Below are 23,626 nucleotides of genomic sequence, written 5' to 3' on the forward strand. Positions count from 1 at the left end.
GGCTTTGCACCAAACGGAATTAAAAAATTCCCAAACTGCCCCGCGCCCTCGGTAAGATATTCTGAAAAAAATTTGAAATCCTAGATTTGGGTCTCTGGATTGAACGGCTAGGATCGGACGGATGAGGATGAGTTGACGGCGGATGATGGGTGGAGACGGCGGGGCGGTGCGGTCCCGCCCAGCTGTCCCGCCATCGCCAGAATCAGATATAAATCCCCGACAAATCGGTGATTGTCGCGCACGGGTGGGTTGTCTTTGCAGTTAAATCATTGCGCGTGTTGAATATGGCATTGAGGCTCAAGTTTTTGGAGATTGTATGCACCTAAATGGCTAGGTGTTGCACCAGTGATTGATATCTAAGAAATTACTTGATTGATACTAAAAAAAAAAAGTTGCATGTATGCTAAATTGATCCATGATTTGGAAAAGTTTTGTTGATTTCAACCTGAAATTTGAACCGCATCATCCTTGCATCTCTTATGCTAAATTCATTCATATGAGTTAAATTTGTAAAGTAACAAAATTTCTTGGAAGCACACTTAGACTAATTTTAACTACAAATGTAAACAAGAAATGCATGATCGACATAGTACACTAAAATTTAAATTCTATGTAACCTTTAAAGTGCATAACATGTAATATTCTAGACCATGGGTTGAAGCCAAGGACTTTTGAAGCATAGTAGTGAGGTGGATACTTGGATTCTAGCCATAACAAAAAAAATTATGGATACAAGATCTTAAAATATTACAAATTAACCTAGCAAACAAAACTACATAAAAGCCAAAAGATAAAAGGATAATCACGATATAGCGTCTCCACCATATTTCTTAAAATAATAAATTACAAAAACTCCTCTGAGATTTTTATTGATTACACTAACATCAAATAGTTCGTAAAACCTACGCTTACATCCAATTAAAATGAAATTGTTTATCTCATGTAAAAGTTGAAGTTATCCTTGAGTGGGAGGGATGATATGCATGTTTTCGTATATTATTAGATGGATATTATTATGTCTCTTAAAGTTTTTTTTTTTTTTTTTGATGTGGCATCCGGCTCCCATTCAAAATTGGCGATTTGACTAACGTTCTATTAAGTTGTGGATTAAAATATTGGAATAAGCATAAATTTTTGAAAATATTATAATTCACCTCTTATCTTAGAGGGAGTTTTGTAATTTAGTCTTCTTAAAAATTATAGGACAATTCTTGATTAACCCGTGATCCATTACATTATAAGCACTTTTTTAGAGGCTTAAGACTAGGTTCTGAAGACTCGCCAGGTTTCAGGCCCAAACAAGAACTTGACCTGATTATAAAAATCTATCTCAAATTTGTTCTTATTTTTAAATAGGATGAGGAAGTTACCATGATAGGAACAAAAGATGCCATTAGTCCATCAACAAAAGAAGGCAGAGAAAATAAAATACTTAACACCTAAAATGTTCCAAGAATATATTGGTCCCTGTTTTTTAAGTGAATAACATAACAATAAGCCTCTAAAACTTTTAGAGTAGCTTGACAACGAAGGAAAAACAATTTGGAAACATCTATTCCATATCTAAAGATCAAACAGTACTTATAATAGTTGCATATGTGACATGGGATAGGACAGAGATAACGAGACAAAAATGTGTTGTGGTTCACAAGAAATGAATGCAGTATCTCGTTTTGTAACCTCTATAGTAAAATGGATACATAGTATAGTTCAATTGTTTATTTTGGTCAGCCACATTATTTTTTTAATCCAATATTTTAAGATTTTCACCTCTCTTGCAAAAACTATTACTCATCTTTTCCACTACCAAATGATCCAACATTGCTTATTTCTCCAACATTTCTATATACCTTTTTCTTGGTCTGCATTCATCGGGCTTCCTATTTTTACTATATCATTCTACATTCTATGACTGATATCCATGGAGTTCTATATGTTGTCATCATATAATTGAAAGCTCGTTTTGTTTATTTGTAACTTTTTTTATCTATATTCTATGATTAATTTAGTCATGTGAACTTCTCTAAGTCTAGTTTTATCTTTGTTTACACATACAAAAAATGGATCCACAGGGCTAGGGGACTTACCCCCCCTAAAATCTAAAATTTTCTTATATTTTGTTGATTCATCTCTAAGAAAAAGGAAATAAATTTATACATTTTTTGTAATTTGATTTATAGTCTACTTTCCTTTTTTCAGGTTTCATCTTAGCAAGCCTTCTAAATTGATCATCTAGTGTAGGTCTGGTTGCATAGCTCCCTAATCATTGATGGATGATCATAGCTTGATATATTAATTGATTAGGTTTGCCATAAAATCTTTCCACTGCATAAGAGTTGTTCGATCACTAATTGACACTTCTCTCATATTGGCTATTAGGACATCACTTATGAGAGATGTGTAACGTAAGTTCTCTCTAGGGCATACTTTATCCGACCATCTAATTGTGCCAAGGCTTCCTACAGAATTAGAATAAAGTCTAATTTTAGAATTAAGAAAAAATGGAGACGAATCTTACCCATATTAACATATGAGGATTGTGGTGAAGTGAGAGGGTGTGGGCACCTTTTCCTCCCCTTAAAACCCCTAGGAAGAAATCCTTGGAAAGCTATGCTATTCATGGGTCTAATATAGAAGTTTAAATATACATAAAGCAAAGCCTAAGTATGAAAGATGACCAACTAGGAGTAGCCAAAAAAGGAAAAATAAAAACTTTCTGGCAATGCTAACACTATGATTGGACCTCCTAGAGCACTAAAAGACCCTCCAAGTATCAAGCAATCTATTTTAAGATTTTATAAAATTATTTTAAGGTTCCCATTTTAATGTTTCACGTAATTTTTCTCCATGTAAAACTAAAACAAACCTCTAATGCACTGAAACTCGATATGGTACTATATAATAAACAATTGTCCTCTTTACATTTGCGTATAGTTTAGTGTACTCTATTGGATAATTATATTAAATCTTCCGCATCCAGATTGACTGGTTAGTCTAGGTGCAACTTAATATAAATAATTTATGTTTGTCGCACACATATGGAGATGCTAACATATTAGATGCTATAGTTTTTGCATCATTTCTTTGGAATACATATGATTATAAGAGGTGGATGGTGAAGATTAAGGAGAACATATTTGTTTAGTTGTATTTTTTTGGCAAGCTGTGATGAGAAGAGAGAGAGAAGGGCTATGATTATGGAAAGAGTTTGATTGATTTTCCTTTTCTTATACACATAGATGATGCGGAGGATGGACAAATAGTTAAGATATTAAAAGAGAAGGACAAAATTATGAGAGAATACCATGGCAAATATCTACACATATATATAATATATAAAATGATTATTTTTATAATTACTTGTTATAAATAAATATAGACTGTATGACAGAATGTATTTCAACTAGGAGGTTAAAATATAATCAGAATTTATTCTAAACTATATAAATGAAAGCTCAACTGATCTCAAACTCTCCCTTGAGTTTTAAACGAGCTGCTCTTGGGTAGCTCGACCTCGATTCAATTATTAAATGTGTCAAGATAGAACTAGGCCCGTGTTTGTGTTGGGCATGGAACCGGGCCGAACCCAGTACTTCATTATTTGGGCCGGGGTCTGGCTTAAAATTCGTCGAACCCAAATCCGGATCTCCACATAGCCCTCAGCCCTGTTTTGGGAGATCTCCAACTCCAAGGATATAAAAACCGCATTGAACCGGACAATTAACCAGCTGAATTGCCAACCGTCGGTCCGAATACATCCAGAAAACCGAAGGACCATGAAGTTTGTTCGAACTGTTCCAGCTTCGAACGAACCGGTCTGTTTTTTGAAGGAACCGGCCGGTTTTCGAGATTTATTTATTATTAATTTTTTTTGGTAAAGAGTTTTCGTGATTTATAAATATCACATGTTTGTGCGTCGCTGAGAGCACTTTCCCCTCTCTCGCTCCCACGATATCGCTGCGATCATTCATTCTCCAAAGGTGCGGACGGAGTACGACGGCCGGTGAACGGTGGCCGGCGGCGCCGCGGCACCAGGTATGCCATCTCTCTCTCTCTCTCTCTCTCTCTCTCTCTCTCTCTCTCCCTCTCCGGCGGTCCCTCTCTCCCTCTCTGCTTTCAGCCCCCTTGGCTGACGGGGCCCGGCGGCGGCGGCAGCAATCACTCTCCTCCCCCCTCTCTCTATATCTCAGTATTTTCTCGATCGCTTATTTCATTCCCCTCGGCCGCCGGAGCCCGGCGGCAGGCCGAGAGCAGCACCCCCTTCACTCTCTGTCTTTTGGGTACTCTCTCCTTCTTTTCTCTCAGCCCCCCGATAGCACCGTCTCTCTCATACTCTCTTTTTCTCTCAATCTCTCTCTGATTCCCATTCCCCATTTTACATAGTCAATTCTTATTAAAAACTTGAATAAATGTGATGATGCCTCGCGTTATGGTAATGCCATGTGAGAATAGAAAGTGCTAAAGAAAAATGCTAGCAAATTTTTATTTTTTTGTGCTATTTTTCTATACATATTTATATATAATTTTGATCTGATTTTTTTCTATTCTACACTGAGAACCCGAGCAGCAATCAGATTCCCTTTGCCGTCTTTCTTTTTTCTCCCCATGGAAATGGCAACGTCAAGCACACTCCACTTTCCCCTCTCAAAATTTCCAGCTCGATGTTGTGGTGAGCTTTTTCTCTCTTTCTGCTAATCAATTTTTTTTTCCTTTCAATCTTCTCTTTAATTCATTCCCTATGATTAACAGGAGGATATGCTGAATGCCGCATCTCGGCAAGTCGAGTCTTATATAACAAGGCACAAGTTTCCGTATCCAGCACTCGATTGCTCTCGCTCTGGAGGAAGTCGGTGCTGTTTCCCCGGCGCTTGCCACCAAACTCCGGCCTTAGATTCTATACTCATTGTTTGGATGAGTCCAAGGGTAGCTATTTGAACGATGATGCAGTGCAAGTCCAAGCTTTCCAGTTTGAGCCTCTTTCAGTGAAATTGGCTGGAGGAATCGACCAGACTGATGCCTCCACAGCCAGGCCCAAGAGGTTCAAAAATAGGTTATTGAATTTGACTCGATTGAGTTCCATGGTTGATGGTGCTGCTGAGTCTTTTTTCAAGAGTGAGATCCGACGGAGGCTCTTTGTGACGGCTGTGCTGATTCTGATTAGTCGCATTGGCTACTTCATCCCATTGCCAGGCTATGATCGCAGAATGATACCAGAAAGTTACCTTAGCTTTGCTTCTGGCTCGGCAGGTTTGTCCTTTTCTTCATGTTAATTTCTTAATGTATTTAAGTAGTTTCATTTTTTCTATACCCTGCATTTAGACTTTTCTGTTATATAAAGATAAATTGTGCTGGTCATGGCTTTGTATAATAATTCTTGCTTTTTTGCACCACTTATGATCTCAAAGTTTCAGGTATGTGTTCCAAATTCTATAATTTAGTCTCAAATGTTTGTCATGACCAAAGTTTGATTTGGAGTTGTTTCAAATTAACTATCACTACAAATAAATAACAGATTTCTCATTGAATGAATGATCAACTTACAGTTCGTAATGACACCTTTCTTGTTCTTGTTCATTTTCTTCTGCTCTATCATCATCGTCAGTGTCGTCGTCGTCGTCGTCGTCATCATCTTCTTCTTCTTCTTCCTCCTCCTTTTGTTTTAAATAAAGTTTGAGGCTAGAAGCCTTGTTCACTTTTCATCATGATGGCATCATTGTTATATTATGCGGTCCAAGAATTGAGTAGGACTACTGACCGTTGCGGGATATATACAAGACAAGAATGTTTTACCCAATCTTTCAAATTCTACTAAGATCACTTGTTAAGAAAATTCTCTTGTTAAACACAGCTGTCTGTCCCTGTAGTATGAGGCTTTTGCAAGAAATCATGGAGCTAGGTCAAAAAAGGAAGGTAAGAGAATAATATAATCTGGTTGACATGCTTGTTGTACTTATGGAAATGTAGGTTGCTGCTAACACAGATAGAGTTTTCTGTCTTATTGAAGTGGTGTTAGGTGACTAAAATACATGGTCATATCATATGAGATTAAATATGAAGAAATATAGCTCTCTTGGAGGTCGTTGGCATCATGTTGTCATCTATAATTTTACATAAATTTGATTTGCTTTCCATTTTTTCTGAAAGTAAATAATGTTTACTATCAGGACTCATGGATTTATGAATTAGATATAGACAAGTGTGCAACTCAAGTCCTTTTCAAATCAATCAAGAGCGGGCATATGAAAACTGTAGCTACTTGTTTAGTAGAAACTTTTCACGTAGCATTTATGTAAATCCAACAAATGCTTACCTATGTGCATGATACATCAAATTGGCATAAAATACCACATTTGTTATTTTTAAACTTGAATAAAACACATAGAAGCACCTTTATTGTTCTTAGTCAATGTATACTTTATTGAGAGAATTATGATTAAATCTGGACAGAGATTTTTTTGGCAAACTATTACTTGGAAATAAAAGCTTGACAAAGGCAAGATTAGTATGTATGCTATTAATTTTGTGATCTTAGGTTCAAACAATGCTCTTTTTTCCTTTGGTTTTGCTTTACTTGGTTGCAACATCGGGAACATCTCATGGAGTGTTAAGCCTATATTTAAGTATCTATAACAAATTCATCAATCTCTGTAGAATCCTTCTGTTACCTTCATGCTAAAATATTTTTCCATATCATCTTTGGATTTTTGTCCACTCTTTGCCAATCATTAGTAGTATATTCAACTAATATAATTTTTGTAAGATTCACACAGCAATGCATGTACAAATAAAAATCATGAAGTGAAAAACTTGGAATGAAATAGATGCATCTTCTCATGGTCGTATGAAAAAGAAAACAACAGATGATCAAGTAGTGGAAAATTTATTTAGAAAATAATGATATCAAATGTTAAACTTTGATATGGTGAAGTGTATGGAGGGATTTTACATGTAAATCTACTTATTAATTGACTTGGTTATTCTTGATTGCAATACCAGCACAAATAAGTTATGCATTTTTCTTTTTATTACGAATATAGTACTTGTTGATGTTTATGATGAAGTGATTTTTTTTTGGGAAAATTATGATGATTAAAATTGAATTTTCAGACCAAAATATATTGCATATAGTGCAACTTTGGTGGAAACTTGTTAATCGTATAATTAGGATCAAGAGAAATAACTCATCTATCAAGAGGGTGTTTGGATGCACTATATAATCAAAATATTTCATGTTCTTTGAAATTATTCATCATGATTTTGTAAAATGGGGTGTTTGGTTGTGATATCAAATTAAAAAAGGCTTAAAATGACAAAGTTGAAATTTTTTTACTTTGAGTAGAATTTTTCAAATTGACATTTTTCTTTCCTTATCTTCAAAATTTTCCATTTGTCATCTTTTTCTCTTTAACAACCAAAGACCTCCTTAAAAAATCCTGCATTTAAAATTCAGGAATTTCAAATTCATGAAAAAAGTAGAATCATGATTTTAAATTCTAAAACCTTCAAGCAAACCCTAGTATCATTTTTGATAATGTTATGTAGGCATACATCATGCACGCCAATTGTCCAGAAGAATTTAGCACAACAAAGTTCCATAGACCAAACTGTCTATACTTTATATGTTTGTTCTTTTTGTGCATAAAATTCTAATTGTATATATCCAATGTTTTGAGATGGCCTAATTGTGACTATGGAAAACAAAACCATCAATCTATTGTGTCTGGAATTCCAATATGCTGAAAGTGTATGAAACAAACTCACATTTTAAATTGTCCACTCGAAGTTGATTCTTGATAAGATGCTTTAATAATATGTTTTAATTGATATGTGGTTATATTGTACCAGAAATTAATTCTTTAATTGTTTGATTACATGTCTGATCACACGAAATCATATAAACTTGCATTCTGGCAAAGCCATTTGTGACTGAATTGATTGACCACATCATAAGGTCACATTTCAGCATATAAATTATATGGAGATAAGCAATACGTTTTGGCGCTGTACCTTTGTGTTTTGGTGCTGTACCTTCGTGTGAGAAATGAGTTTGGTGCTGTACATTTGTGTTTTGGTGCTCTACTTTTATTTCAAGGTAATCAACGAGTTTAAAATAAACATGATAAAACAGGGGAAAAAGATCGAAGGGCTTCTAGCAATCCAGGAACTGCCCAAATGGTACTAGGATGCCTCTTTCTATATCTCTCTCTATCAAGAAAGAGGGAAAGGGATCAGGTTACTGCGACACCATGTGGTGGGCCTCTATGCCAGTCTCATACCTCTAGTAAAGAGACAACACAGCTCCTTAAGCAGGGGAGTTGAATAAATCCCTTGCTCAACAAGGAGGACTCTCTTCTTTAGGAAGTGACCAAAGATTTATAAATAATTGACAGCACAATCACTAAGATGGACTTACTGAGTTAATTCACCATTTAGAGCTAGATCCTTGGAGAAAAATAGATCAATAGGGCTAGCTCCTTCTTGTTACCTTGTACACTAATAGTCACTGATATGAGCTTTCTTTCACAAATGATACATCATATGCACTCATTCTCACACACAAGCACATCAAACCATGAAAGAAGCAACAAACCATCTGTACCTTTGTTTTATCATTTTCCTTATTTGGATACATGAGTGATGAATTTCTTGTTGGTCCATCTACTACCATTAGCAGGGGATAAAGGTGGAATGGAATCTGGGAGTGGGGGTTGGCAAAAAGATCAAAAAAAAAGAAGAATTTGGACTATTTATAAGCTAAAGTCTACATCTGCCAAAAAGAAACTAAATGTAAAATATAGAACTAAGGAGTGAGTGGAAATGTATGGTTTTAGACTTTTTATGTGTGGAAATATGTGAATCAAGATAGTGACATTATTTTTGTTTATCCTTGAGAAAAGATGCAAACATTTATATGCTACAAAATTTAGAAAATCTTGACTCACCAAGAATGATTGCAATACCCACATTCTTTCCCCACCCTGGTACTAATAATTACTCAAACTATGCAGAATAAGAAGAATAATAGTCTATCAAGAGCTAGTACAATCAGTCCCAGGACCAACAAATAACAAGATTTTAAAAGAACTTGCACAAGTCAATAAAGTCGCGATCATCCTGATTACTGCACTTCTATGCAGCATACATGATAATTTCTGCATTTTGAAATATCCCATACAACTCTTGCTGCTTTGAAATTGAAAAGAGACTCCAAATGGGCATCTGGTGGCAGAACTTTTTCTTCAAGAAATGATCATGCTTTAGTCAGAACCTTCATGATGTAACTACAATTGAATCTTAGATAGTCCCCTTTCATGGAGCATCTGCTTTGGTTGAAGAAATATGTTATGTAACCATCAACCACCATGGTCGCATTTAGCGATGCTTGTAAAAAGTCCTTGTGCAACTTTATAGTAAATACTTATTAAAAAATTAAATGTTTGGTAATATCATTGAAAACTACTTATAGAGGAAGTAGAAGTCAAAAAAGCACTTTTAGGAGAAGCTAGAAAGTAGAAATACTAGTTTCTAGCTTCTTGTTTTGTAAGATCGATCCTTGTCTTGAAATATGGATAGTCCATTCATAAGAAATAGTTTTACATATGAGATTGCCAAATTCCACATATATGAAAGACCACTTTTATTTAAGAACTTAAACTGATGTGGTGCTTTGATGATGATTTTGTTGAAAAGCAAAGGCAGCATATGCTCCATGCATAGGAGTCCACAGATCTACAAATTGAGAAGAGAGTATGGGGTGGAAGATAAGTTTTCATCTTTATGCTCATAGAGGATTTTCCTTTCGCAATAATCTTGAAAAAAATCAAGAAGAAAGGCCATAAGCTTGCTATATGCTACCACATAACAGTATCAAAAATTTGAGAGAAAAGAGAAAAAAGTAGAGAGAAGAGGAAGGAAGAATAAAAAGAGAGAAAAAGAGAGAAGAGTATGTTGGCTTGGTAGAAAAAAAGAGAGGGAGATTAGAGTTATCACAAGGACATTCTTTTGTATGTGCGGCACATGTTCTTTATTAACTATGTGGCGAAGCACATGGGAGTGTCATCTTCAGCATTGGATGCCCAGTATAGGGAGGATTGATTGTCAAATTTGAATTCAAAATTCTTTATTTGGTGAAACTGAATTCATTATAAATTAATTTTAATTTTTCCTTTATTTTAGTTAGTAGGGAGTAAAGTTCGCCAAGCAGGTGCTGGAGACTATACCAGCCGGCGACCGGTTTGCATGGTACAGGTCCTTACTTTGCCATTTTCGAGTGAACTGAGAAGAGGGAGAGGGAGAAGGAGAGGAAAAAACAATGGCATAGGGAAGGGGAGAGGGAGAAGGAGAGGGGGAGAGAGAGAGGGTGATGTTGGAGTGGCACCTCCATCTGGAGCCCTTCAAAGCTTCGACCACTCATTCGGAAACTGTAGAGAGAGATAGAGAGAGGGGGGGGATGCTGGAGACGAGGGAGAGGGAGCACCCTCACTTGGAGCCCTTTCGGATGTGGTCAAGAGAGAGAGGGACCTACCTTCTCGATTCCATCTTTGAGAGGGAGCTAGATTTCGTCTTCTCCGTCTTTGAGAGAGCTCGAGAGAGGTGTCAGAGAGGTGAGTGGGAGCTTATATAGGCTGGACCGACCTGATTGACTGAACCGTTCTGAGCTGGTGTCGGTTCAGTTTGGTTCGCTGTGGGTTGAAATATCCAGTTCGGATCAGTTCGGCAAACCATGGTAGGGAGTTTATCTAATGCATGACTGGGATTTAAATTTCTACTTTCTTTGGATGACTAGATTAGTTCATGATGCGGCAAAAACTAACTAATACCTCCTTATTTTGCCATCTTGGCATCACTTGATAAGTGGAGCATATTGGGAAGAGAAAGAAAGGATTAGGTGGATGCCCCACCTTTTCTCCTTTCTAGGTGTCTGTGTCCAAATTGCATGAGCTCTCTTCCTTCTTTCTAAGACCCACATTTGGCAGTCTTAGGGAAAATAAATTGTGTTATAGATTTTCTTAATGAAAGGGTCTTTTCTTGAGATGGAATTCAATTTCTGAAAAAGGGAAAGGAAAAACAAACTCTTCTTTTCTTATTTAGGTTATTCCTTGTGCCTTTTCTCTTCTTATCTCTTCCCTTTCTTTACACTTTCTTCCTGCCTTATTCCTCTCCTTTATTCTAGCTTACAACTTGCATGATTGCTTGTGGACTGTCTTATTGCTGTTTTGGTCAGTTGGCTTCTGAGTTTTCTAATGCGCCCATGAGATTAGACCACTATTTGGCTATATTTTGTTCATTTCCGTGAGGAAGTCATTATTCTCATGCTTAATTTAGGATTATTAGCTTGCAGAACTTATAAATTTTGATCCAATAATCCTTGAATAGTGACCTCTGAACCATTAGCTATTCTTAACTTCATCAAAGCAACAGCCACTGAATTAGGTGTAAAATAACTAAAATGACAATTAACTGAACAAGTGGCATGGCAGCTATATGATGATTTTGAGCTCAAATTACAGTATGGTTGCACATAAATATAACGTCTTTGAATCCACAATTTGGTATTCATGCATTTAATAAACTACCTTTTCTGGCTCTTGAATGACACATTTATCAACATCCTTGACTGTCAACAAGAGATTTTTCTAACTTCATTAAATAATGATGATCAACTTTGACTAGGTTTACTGATTTCAAAGAATTTCTTAAATGGTTTAAGATATTTCAACATGTTTAAACTGATGCATCAGATCTTTAGATGCAAAAGTGTCAAGGGGTGGCTTGTTGGTCTTGGCCTCCCTATCCTGATTTACATGACTTTTTGACTATATAAACTGTTGGGCTGTAAATGAACAATACTCAGTTATTATGCTGCATCTTGCGCAGATAACCTTGGTGATTTAACAGCTGAGCTGAAGCTATCACTATTCCAGCTTGGTATCAGCCATCAAATTGCAGCATCAATACTTATGCAGGTTTGTATTCTCACCCTTTTTGCAGTTTTTTTATTTATTGTCATTACCGAAGATAATGTTATTGTGCTTTGATGATACCCTAATTATTTTTAACAAAGGAGAAAAATGTTCCATCAAATTAGGATGAATTCAGAATTTTGTTGCTCCTAAAATTGTTTTCCATCAAACTATCTTCATTTTGATTTTAATGAACACTTAGAATGTCTTATAGTTATGTCACCTTGTGATATATTGCTAGAAGTGTTAACCTCAAATGTCTTGGCCTCCCACCGTCTCATGAAAGATTTTGTATTTTGGGTGTATTCGTACCCGACATGTATGATACATCCGCTTCAGAAAAAAAAAAAGATTTTGGAAGCTGGATTGAAGATTTGACATCAATAGATTAGAAATTTGTATGACTGGAAAGGAAGACACTTGTCTTTGATGTTATACTCACTTCATCTAAAGCTGCAGTTTACGACCACTAACTCATATTTGTCTAGTTTCTTTGTTTCCTGTGAGTTAAATTGATTATGGATGGTGTACATGTTTGAGGTGAAGCTTTTCATCATTTTTCATAAAATGTAAGAGCAATCAGTAGTTCAGTACTATAAATTGTGAAACATGTTCTGAAGATCATGAAAAGGTGATGTGCCTAGGGAGTGCAGGCACCCTCCTATTTATTGTTGGAGAAATTGGGAGCCTCAAAAATTAGAAAGATAGCTTTCTAGCGTTCGGATGATCAGAAGTCCCCAAAAGTATACACTTGGAGAGAAAATTAATTCAAATTGCAACTGTGGTAACTGCCTAGAGGGTGTAGATATTCATGCACTAGATAGTCTAACGATTTGGCCTTAAAACGTATGATAAATCATCAATGCTGCACATGATAATTGGGTGCAACTTACAATCCATACATATATAAGGAAGAGGAATCTAGACTAGATGGGTATAGGCTAGGTCAACGAGGACATGCATGCAAGAATGAGAAAAGGTGAAATAGCCTCATAAAGGGGAAATCAAAAGCTACAAAATAATAACAGGAAAAATAACAAATTTGTGGTGGAGCAGAATGAAACATAAAGAAAAGAAATAACAGTGCATAGTGAATCCATCGGTTAGAGGTGCGCATGCAGACTTCTTCGCCTTGCATGGAACCATGAAGTGATAAGTAGGCAACAAGGAGAGAAAGATGAGCTGGTTAAAACTAAAAAGTACCAAAAAGATGCTTTTTCAATTTTTCTAAAACCCCTAAAGTACCCCTAATTATTGTTTCTTTGTTAAAGAGGCAAAAAAAGCTTATTCGATTGAATAGATCTGAATAAAGTGGAAAAAGTGGACTTTATTCAGGTTTATTCATGTTATTGGGGAACCAAATGGGGCCTCAGAAAGTCTATAATACTATGCATAATAAAATGTCAGTGTTGAAACTTTGGCATGTGCCAACTTGATGTAGGCATAACAACTTTTTTTTAAAATTACTTTAAATTCAATTTTCATTTCTAAAGCTAAAGATTTCGTTGTGTTGTATGTGTTGTAATTTTACATTGGGTATCACACAAAAATTCCCATCCCAATGGTACCGACATGTCCTCTAGTATTTGTGTTGTTAGGATCATGTGATCCATGATCCCAGTTATACAGACCATAAATCGATGTGGATCAGATCATAGGTCTGAGTTTGCGAAAGATCGGACCATCTAATTTTGGATTGTGTGATCCTAATTGTGGATTGTCTGATCCATCGATCCAAATAAAATAGGGTCCAGGGCAAGGATCGCTGAACCGGTACTGGGACCCATACCGGTTGGCGGCCGGTTCAGTATGGTACCGACACACGGTATGTAGAGGCGTACCGGTTCCGAACTAGTGTGCCATTTTTTTTCACAATGCTTTTTAGGTTTGGTAATCAATTTTTTTCAAGTTTTCAATGATTTTAAGTATAATTTGATGTTTTTTGATGTTTCTATAATTCCGATACAACCTAAATGATGTATCTTGTTGTTATAAAGTGATGCAAAACATAAAATGATTAGTGAAGTGTTGTATGCTACAAGAAGCAATATGAAATATTCTAAAATCAATTAGTGAGATACAAAATATAAAATTATATAATCAATTATATATGTTTAAAGTATAACACACATACTGATATCTAAAATTTCATCGAGTGACGATGCCTCTTGTAGATATCCGGATCATTAGCATAATCAGGAGGCACATCAGCCCGCCCCTCTATCCAAGCGGCGTTATAGTCTTGTACGCTCATCCCATAAGGAACGTGCTCTAGGTTATATCCATTCTTGGATCTCTCACTGAAGCTCTGTTTTTGAGGGCTATCATCTGACTGATAATACGACTGTAGATCATTCCTAGATCTACAATGTATCAAGAAATCATGCCAAAATTTAAAAAAAATGGGCACGATCTTTCTTTATTTTGGAAATTCCAAGGCATTTTTTGGCGTTGAAAAAAAAAGAAGAAAATGAGGTAGGGGAGGGGAAGCATACCTTATTTTGGGTTGGATCCTCGAATCGTCTTGAATCGTCGCATTGTTTGGCGGGAGGGGGGTTTGAAGAAAACTTGAACGAAAGCCTTTCCAACAATGAAAAAGAGAGAAAGAGAGAACCGATTTGGACCAGTTCGAACTGGTGCGAGCCGGCTGGTTTAGACCAGTTCTGAACGGTTCGGGCCCGGTTCCGACTCCCACCGCTGAATTGACCTGCTCCAGCGCCAGGTTGCTCGGTACGGTTTGAATTGGGCTGTTCAGCCCGGTTCGGCAAACCATGGTCTAGGGGCTTATTTATGCATGGACATAGGTGTTGCTTCCGTTTTGTGCGTGAAATAGTGACGTGCATCCCTCTTTTCGTGTAAAGAGGGAAGGTGGTTTTATTTCATTGATTTGGAGCACTATTTAAAGGACTTTTTGATAGGCTTCTTTGTATGATCAAATAGCCAATTATTTATGATTACATGACGTGAGGTTGGAAATAAAAATTATGTCCTTCCACACCAATTAATTGAATTGAATTCATGCCATTGATTGACTATAATTGTTGAAAATCATAATCAGGACGTGGCAGAGCCATGTTCTAGGTCATAACATCGTTGGCTCTTTTGTCTTGTTGGGTCAGTCATGGGAAGGGAGCTTACGTAGGAGAGGAAGGGGGAGTGCTTAAAAGTTTTAGAAAAATTAAAAAAACCTACATGAAGGGGTGTCTCGGTGCCATACATATTTAAGAGGCTCCAAAAATATTTTAAAAACCATTAAAACCAAAAAAAATATGAAATAAGAAAAACCAAAAAAATATGAAATAAGAAAAACCAAAAAGGGGGGGGGGGGGGGGTTTGGAGGCATCCTGTAAAGCATCGGGATTCCATCGATCTAGGACAGGAGCATTGTGATACTGTACCGTCCGGAGACCAAACTAAGCCCAGTGCTGCTGGGTCTTAAATCCTTATTGCAAACTTCTTTCAAATGTTGTTAAGGGTTGTTTCCTACATGAAAACAATGGTTAAAAAGGTACAGGGATTTAAGTACCAGACCGTACTAGTCCTATCGATCATATGACATCATGCTAGAAGGGAACTAATACTTGATACACCCCTTGAACTGAATGTCAGTACCAAGGGCTGCTTGTTATATGCTAATATGGGAGTCATACAATCAAGATAGAGGCCTGTATGTGTGTTGAATACTGTAAAATGTGTCATTTAAGTTAATATGAATCCTAACAAAGCATTAGAACTACCATAATTCATAAAGTTTGGATGAAAAATTTCTAAGGACTAAGATAAGCATGTAGTGGCTCATGCTACTCATTGTCACATTTAATGAAAAATACTGAAGACTAAGATATAAAACTTTCCTTCTAGACCTTCTGGTTTTGGCAATTTTGGATGGACTAAATTTATGAGCTTCCAAGATTTGAGAAATTCTCTAGTATTTGAAAGTCACTGTTTGGAACCAAGCTAAAAATCTACTCTTGGGTTGCAAAGTGTACCTTTTTCTTTTGATGAAATTTGAATTTTAGACTAATTTTATTTAGACCCAAATGTAGGGTACTTCCTTATTTAAAATAAATGGAAATAAGAAGTATAAGAAGTCATTTGCTTGGTTCAATATGGGGCAATACAAAATGATACTGCACGGTTTGCGTGATTCTCAATATCAACTCCCTGCTAGTGTTGGCATGGCCCAACACAGCATGTGCCAGTCACATGTACTGGTACAAACCAGCACCTAAATCCTTGCTTTGGCCCTTTGAGACTGATAAAGGATTGTAGAGCAGTTCATGAATTTACTTTGTTAGCTATAGTTTGAATTCTTTCTGGGGCTATCCATGAAGAGATTTTCAGTGATTTGACTATTAGTTGAAACTTGAAAATCCACCACTTCCATATGCTAGTTATTAATTTAAAGATGTCAATAGATGCTTTCTAGATTTACACAACTTAACTTTGATGTAAGGTTCATCATGCTCTGGTAATCACTCAAAACTTCCTAGATCTATCACTTGATATTTGGCCCGTAAAAAGTTTCCTGCTAATTCCTGCTAATAAACTTGGTGCTTGTGATGTTTCTTTTGTTAATATCAAATGTTAGAACTCATTGATCTTGTGCAGGTTCTTTGCCACATTGTTCCTTCTCTAATAAAGCTACGGAAAGAAGGTTTGGATGGCCATGAGAAGATTAAAGGCTATATGTGTGTGTAGTCATTCATCTCGATCAGTGAGACTAATTCTTATTCTGTAAATGACACTACATTGTTGTTTGTTTGACATGCCATGACTGAAAAATGTAAACTTTTGTGATTTGACTATCAGATGGTGGGCCTCATTGGGCTTTGCAATACTAGGGGCTATTACTGTCTCTTGTTATTCACTTCAATATTCGATATATGCTGCTAGCCACAGGTAAGATGAGTTAAACTCATGATTGAAATTTTTTATTATGCTCACATGGTATATTGGGATAAGTCTTTCTCACTTCCACACTATAGTATGTATCATGGATTCAAAAACCGCTTTAACAGGATGTTACCGTTGGTATCGTACCATGCTGATGTGAAATTTACACCAATATGACTGGTGGGATGCTGAAACCACCCATATTGGTACTGCCAGCCATGCCATTCCATATTTATGCATATTGATGCGTATTGACTGTTCTAGCCAATATGAACAATTTTCATTTGTTTTGACACTTTCAATTTTATTACGGACTGTGGCATTGCACTAATACTGTACTGTGCTAAGGGAAAAAATAATAGGGGGTTCTGTATCGGTATTTAAAGCCATGGTATGTATCTGGTCCAAATTCTTGATTGTGTCAAATTGGGTGATGATGTGGATTTTTGATTTTAAATTGTCATTGTCTCTCAAAGCTTGTCATCAGGTCAATAGATTGGGTAGCAACTGGATTTTGCTTCACAATTTTTAGAATGCAAATGAGCTAATAAGTGAAGTTTGGGGATCATGATTTTTACATAGCAGCTATAGGTAAGCTAACTCTAAATCATGGTAGAAATTTTAACCATACTTGTGCCATGTATTTGGAGTCAGTTTCCTTTATTATGTAATTTTTTAGTATCATTTGTTGGATGTGTATGAAAGTTGGTAATCATATAGCCATGAGCTAGCTTACTTGTGCTCCTGAGTGGCTTGAAAGTTGAGCAAATTGGAGATCAGATCGGAGGAGATATGGCTGTTTATTAGAAGGGCTAATATTCATCCACATATATGATGTTTTTGGCCGAATCACTGTTTGTTTCATCATCTTCTATTTTGTCAGGAAATTTAAGGCCCGTAAGTCCTAAGTCATCAGGAAGGCTCTAGAGCTTACAAATTGATTTTTAGGAGTCAATTTGTTAAATAACTTTTCAATTATTTGAGTTGAATGCTCTTTGAGAGTGTTCTTCGTGGTGTGATTCTGCTGTTGCTTTGTTGTGACTTCTCACTTACCTCAGAAACCTCTACAGTTCTCCTACTTATGCAATTTTGGAGTATCCTTATGTGATAACTGATGCTACTCTGATTGAGCACGGGAAGCCTTATATTAGGCAAATGCAACTCTGATCTGATTAGATAGGATTAGTGGGGCTTTGATTTGATTATCTTAGATATAAATGTTTAGTTCTCCTTGCATAAAATAATGGGGGTTCATAAACAAATTTGCTTATTTTCTTTGTCAGATCTGCCTTGGTTTATATTTATGGCTGGATAACTTCTGCTGAGCTTTGCCAATAATCTGAGTTCTAATTTATATTTGAAACTTTGCTTTTGCAAGATTAGAACTTGAGTAATTCCTGCCTCCTTTTTCAAGTCTAACTTTCACATTGTCAAAAACCATGGAGCTCTTAAACCGCAAATTGTGCCTTAACAAAAGGATGCATTTAGCATGAAGGGACAAATGATTTCCCTTAACAATTTATTTGACAATATTTTGGTTTTATTATGTAAATGGATGGAGAGAAGTAGATTTAATGTCTTATGGCAAAGTTAAAGTAGGTCGGATGAAAATTTGAAGAAGTGAAGACCAACTTTGTTACAAAAAATATTAGTTAATAACTTAATGAGAAGGATTGATGAGCTGGGACAAGAATGTTGAACTGGAATTGTTGAAAGCAAATTGAGTAGATCAATTAGGATCAAGTGAGGGAAAACTGGTTAAGATGGTTTCGGCATGTATTGCATGGGATGAAACCATTAAGAGGCATGTCATATTTAGGTTGAATGGTCAAAATATGTGTATTTCAAATGGTACCATTCACATATATGCTAAGATGGAATGACTGTAATTTAAAAGTTCTTTTGTGCTTAAAGGCCTTACACTGATTGATCATTCTCTAGGTCTTTTTTTTGGCCCTAGTGGTGGTGTGGGAACCACAGAGCAATCTTAAGGGGATTTCCTTAAGGATTTCTTAACCTAAGGTTTCACCTTTTGAAGGCTCAATTTTTTGAAATATTCTTTTATATGTGTGGGATGATCTGTTACGTATTTGCAATCAACAGACATGTGATAAACAACCTGTTTCCATTATTTTACTACATTGTTACTTTGATAACAAAAGATTTTATGGCATGCTTGGAGGAGTAAACTTTGTGCCACGGTAAATGGTTAAGTAGGAACCATAAAGGTGACCCTAAAAAATGCAAGCTGACTTCTTGTTTATGGTTACATTTTGTTTTATATAACAATATGTGTGAACCTTACAAACAAAAATCATCAACTAGAAAGAAATGTGGTTAGTAGTGTCTCTAGGCTCTCTTTTGCTCTCATAATTCTTAATTTCTTAGCAACCAAAGGCATTATGTTCAAAGCCAATTGTTATACGGATCTTGGTAAGCATTCACTAGTGTCAGCCATAAATTTCCTTTTCCCTTCGATCTTTAACATGAGTCTAATTTGTAAGGGGAAGTCCATAGAGTGACCATTTCTGAATATAAGATGGCTTGGATGCATACTCTATGGCTTGGATCCATAGAGTGACCATTTCTGAATATAAGATGGCTTGGATGCATACATTTTCTTCTCTCCCAGTAACTTTGCCCATAATATTACTTGCTTTTTGCAATGTTATAAGTAATTCCAACCTCCCTTAATCAGTTCCTTTTGCTGATACCAAATCACCTTGTTTTCACTAGTTCACTCTCTTTTGTTGATAAATAAGAGCCATTTAACGAGTTTCCCACTTTACAAGTAAATTTGCTATTTGTGAGCACAGACTTAATCTGTTTTGTTTTTCATCTTAAAGAAAGTATCTAGCACTATCTTATCTTAAATGTTTAACTTCTTATGGACAACTTATTTTCAAGCAAAACATCGATAGCTTCCCATCTTTCACTACATTGAAGAGCATATGGAAAGTAAATATTAAAAGATGTCTGAGTCCTAACAGTTAAGTGTAGTCAATTGTCCTAAAAAGGCGTCTCCTCTCCGTCCTGATTAATCCGTAAAAGATAAATGAGGACGCTTGAAGCTACCTTTGGCAATGCAACTTATTGAACTCTAATTTCCATTAACAAATGGTAAATAAAGAGCGAGTCAGGGACTTGACAAGAAGTTCATATTATTAGAAATGTTTCCAGATTCTGTGCTTCACAAGAATATACATAATGTGTTTTCATCATAGAGGGGAGTGAGGTTGAAGTTCCCAGTGAAGATCTTGTTATATTTTTCTAAAATTTAGGTTATGCGAGCTATCTTTTGGCAATGCAACTTATTTACCATTAATTTCCAATGAAAAATGGTAAATAAAGAGTGAGTCAGGGATTTGACTAGAAGTTCATATTATTAGAAATATATCCAGATTTTATACTTCCCAAGAATATAATAATGTGGTTTCGCCATAGAGGGAGTGGAGGTTGAAGTTCCCCATGTAGATCTTGTTATATTTTGCTAAATTATAGGTCATGCCTTTGGTTTTATCTGTGTTTATGTTTCTTGGGCCTTATCTATTTTCTTCTTTAATTGCTATTTGTTTTGTTTGTATGCTTATTTGTGCTTGCTTTCATAATTCAATAAATGCTGTCACTAATTTTTCCAGCTAAGTTATACTAAATATTCAGTTTATATGGAAAAAATATATTTCGTTGATTTTTTTTTTTTAAAGTTCTGTTATCAATAAGTTGTTCTCTTTTTTTTTTCAGATTCAAACATGTTGTTGTGACATGCTTCTTGTTGGTTTTTGGTGCAATGTCTATGACATGGATCTGCGATACAATATCAGAATCTGGATTTGGTACTTTTTTATCAAACATTTTCATACTCTTATGCCTTACTCTGTAGGCAGACTTGCATTTTTCACTTCCTTCTGGTCAATTTGTGCTGTTGATTCTTTCTTTTTTGACTAATCATGCCCTTTGACCTTTTCTCACCATCGAACTGTATCATTCAATTTATGGATACCCTTTGTACTTTTGCAGTACCTAAGAATTATCTTCTTAGTAGTTCTATTGATTTTAAAATTATCTTCATAGTAGCTCTATTTATTTTAAGTAGTTTTGGATTTTAGAGGTCAGTCTTCATTTTTTGCAGTTTGATCATAATTAAGAAATGACCATGATTCCTATTTTGTGGATTATTCACCTGCATTCCCATTTGTTCCTCGAACATTGTTTTCCGGCTAAAATTGATGTGATTTCATTGTTGACAAAAGGTTGAAACTTTATTCTCAAATAAATAGCTGTATATTTTTTCCAAAGGACTTTTTTCTTTCTGTATCTGATGTGCTAAAATTATTTTTTCTTCCTGGTTAAGCCCTAGCATGCTTGCCAGTCCAAGGGTCCAGTAACAATGATCCAATCACAATCACTATGATCAGCTTATGGTCAATTTCAAAAAGGCCCATGCTGTGGTGTCCTTTAGTCGTAGATATCCTCTTTCTCCCTCCCCTTCTTTCCTTTCTTTCTTTCTTTCTTTTTTTCTTCTCTCTCCTTCTCTTTATTTTTCTTCTGCCTGCTTTCTTTCTCTTTTTTCTCTTGTCCCTTCCTTTCTTTTTTCTTTTTTCTTCTTCGTTCTTTCTTTCCTCTTTCTTCTTCTCTCCTTGCATGGATGAGTTTTGGAATCCTAACCTCATCCTGGTCTTGTTTTCTCACAGGAATAGGACGGGACAGTCAGAACGCCCCTTGTCCCATCGGGATTTAAAACCTCTCTTTTAACCAATTTAATGCCAACCTATGTTTACAGTAATTGTGAACGATTCCTTGTAGCTCTTTGTTTAATTTTGATACATATTGTTCTAGATAATGATTCCCAGATCTACATACATAGTGATGCTTTGACTGTTACAATTTTTTGTCCTGCCTTCCTTGGCATTTAGACTGCATCGAATTGGCATTTGAGGATCTCCTTTTAAGGTTTGATATAATGGTTCAAACTTCAAACTCTATACCGTTTTTTATTGGAACAGTAAGATACTGTCACTGAAGATACATATCAATGCTGACAGCATCAAAATGGTGAAAAATTATCGATATTGACTGGTACAAAGTCAGTATGGTATCATCGGTACACATTGGTATGAACCAGTATGACCGATATCGGTATGGATGGTTTCGGTGTTCCTGACACACATACTGATGCCTGCTTCATGTCAAATAAGTACTAGCAGTACCATACTGTCTTGCTAGTTTTTAAATGTTTGGTCCTTCTGATTAGCTTTGGTAGTAGTTTTGGGACTTCAAGTTTGCATTGCAGTTGAAAGCCATACCTTCAAGGAAACGAACCAAGGCCTAGAACCCACTCATGGTTGTCTTCAAATTGGTATCTTGTTATAGAATTTGTTTAAATGAAACCAAAATTGTAGGAACACAATGAAAATGAAGAATTGCAATTTTAGAGGAATGAGATTATAAACAGGGTATCAGCAGTCAACTCCACTAGACTGAATGGTGTGAGTACATAGACAAGATCTGTTAATTTATATGCAGTTGATTGATTACCTCAAGAACTCTATAATTATCAGTGTAGCAATCAAAAGGGACAGCATACTCATTAAAATATGAAATTGAGAAATTTGAGTGGTAGCAAACATGAGTATAATGACTTTGATGTCTAGTATTCGTCCCAAGTCTGATGGTAGGTACACAACTGAATCATAAAAAACAGAAGACCAACTGGGCTGAACCTATTACATTATCTTACATCCTGTTTTACATAAAAAAATGGTAGAACCGTAGAACGGCTTATCTGCAAGAATGGGGCCAGGTCACATGTACAATGTCTTGTTCAAAATGACTATAATGTCATACATCTTCTTATAAATTAGATGACCACTCTTTGTTGATAGTCAGCAGATGCCCATGCACTTGGCTGCTATTAAATGAGTTTGCAAGTCCAATTTCTAATGTTGCATAGTTCATGGTGGGCTCTTATAGTGACATATACCTGACCAATATCTCGCCATTGTGCATCTCAACATCTATAACACCTTAGTACAAAAAATCAAATGTTTTGTACTACTCGTCAACGTGTTAAGGGGTCTCAAAAGAACAACTTTCATTCTTGATTTATATTGTTTAATTTAATTCATAGTTAGAACTATAGGAACCAGCTTTTTCCTTTTTTTTGGTTTGTATGCAGTTTCATATATGCTACTTATAATTAACTAAGCAAATTTTCAATTATACGGCATCATCCAGGGTCTGCTGAACCGACCTGTACCGGTCGGTTCAGCCCGAACCGGACCGGTACCGACTGGAACCGGTCCGGTTCCAGTGTGTTGGGTCGGAACCGATGGTTTCGAGCACCATACCGGTGCGAACCGCTCGGTTCGCACCGGTACATGATCGAACCGGTGCGAACCGGTTCGGTGCTGGCAATGAGGTGCCAGCGCTGTGGCACTATGATAGTGCCACAGCGCTGGTTCAAAGTGCCTCTGGCAGAGGCACTTTGAAAGTGCCACTGTGGCACTTTCAAAGTGCCGTTTTGTGCGGCACTTTGAGCTTTCAAAGTGCCGTTTTATGCGGCACTTTGAAAGCGAGAGGTTTAAATTGCCGCTTTGTGAGGCAATGCGACCGAAAGTGCCGCTTTGTGCGGCACTTCGCGCGGCACTTCGAAAGTGCCGCGCTGTGGCTCACAGTGGCACTTTTCAAAGTGCCACAGTGACCCAACGGTTGGCTATAAAAGCCAACCGAATGCTGAAGGCTGAAGCCACAAGTGCATCAGCTTAAGT

At 36.3% G+C, this 23,626-nt stretch overlaps 1 protein-coding gene across 14 annotated transcripts in view; it reads left to right on the forward strand.

Annotated features, from left to right (window-relative positions):
* The first annotated feature begins 3,900 nt into the window (after positions 1-3,900).
* Positions 3,901-23,626, forward strand: part of LOC103723615 (preprotein translocase subunit SCY2, chloroplastic) — a 37,739-nt gene continuing 18,013 nt past the window's right edge. For 3 of the 14 annotated variants that reach the window (XM_008814578.5, XM_026800167.3, XM_088713327.1), the window contains exons 1-7: positions 3,901-4,035; positions 4,568-4,669; positions 4,750-5,247; positions 11,878-11,966; positions 16,575-16,654; positions 16,776-16,865; positions 20,601-20,692. In XM_008814578.5, coding sequence (XP_008812800.2) covers positions 4,606-4,669; positions 4,750-5,247; positions 11,878-11,966; positions 16,575-16,654; positions 16,776-16,865; positions 20,601-20,692 — 913 coding nt within the window. In that variant the 5' untranslated portion in view covers positions 3,901-4,035; positions 4,568-4,605. Of the gene's footprint in view, positions 4,036-4,556; positions 4,670-4,749; positions 5,248-11,877; positions 11,967-16,574; positions 16,681-16,775; positions 16,866-20,600; positions 20,693-23,626 lie in introns of those variants that run through there. The other 11 variants (XR_016398909.1, XM_088713331.2, XM_089928246.1 and 8 more) reach the window with 8 other exon arrangements.

This window comes from Phoenix dactylifera, chromosome 17 (genome assembly GCF_051530095.1).
Source record: "Phoenix dactylifera cultivar Ajwa chromosome 17, Ajwa_hap1_PhDact_Kaust_v1.1, whole genome shotgun sequence".
Classification (NCBI taxonomy): Eukaryota; Viridiplantae; Streptophyta; class Magnoliopsida; order Arecales; family Arecaceae; genus Phoenix; species Phoenix dactylifera.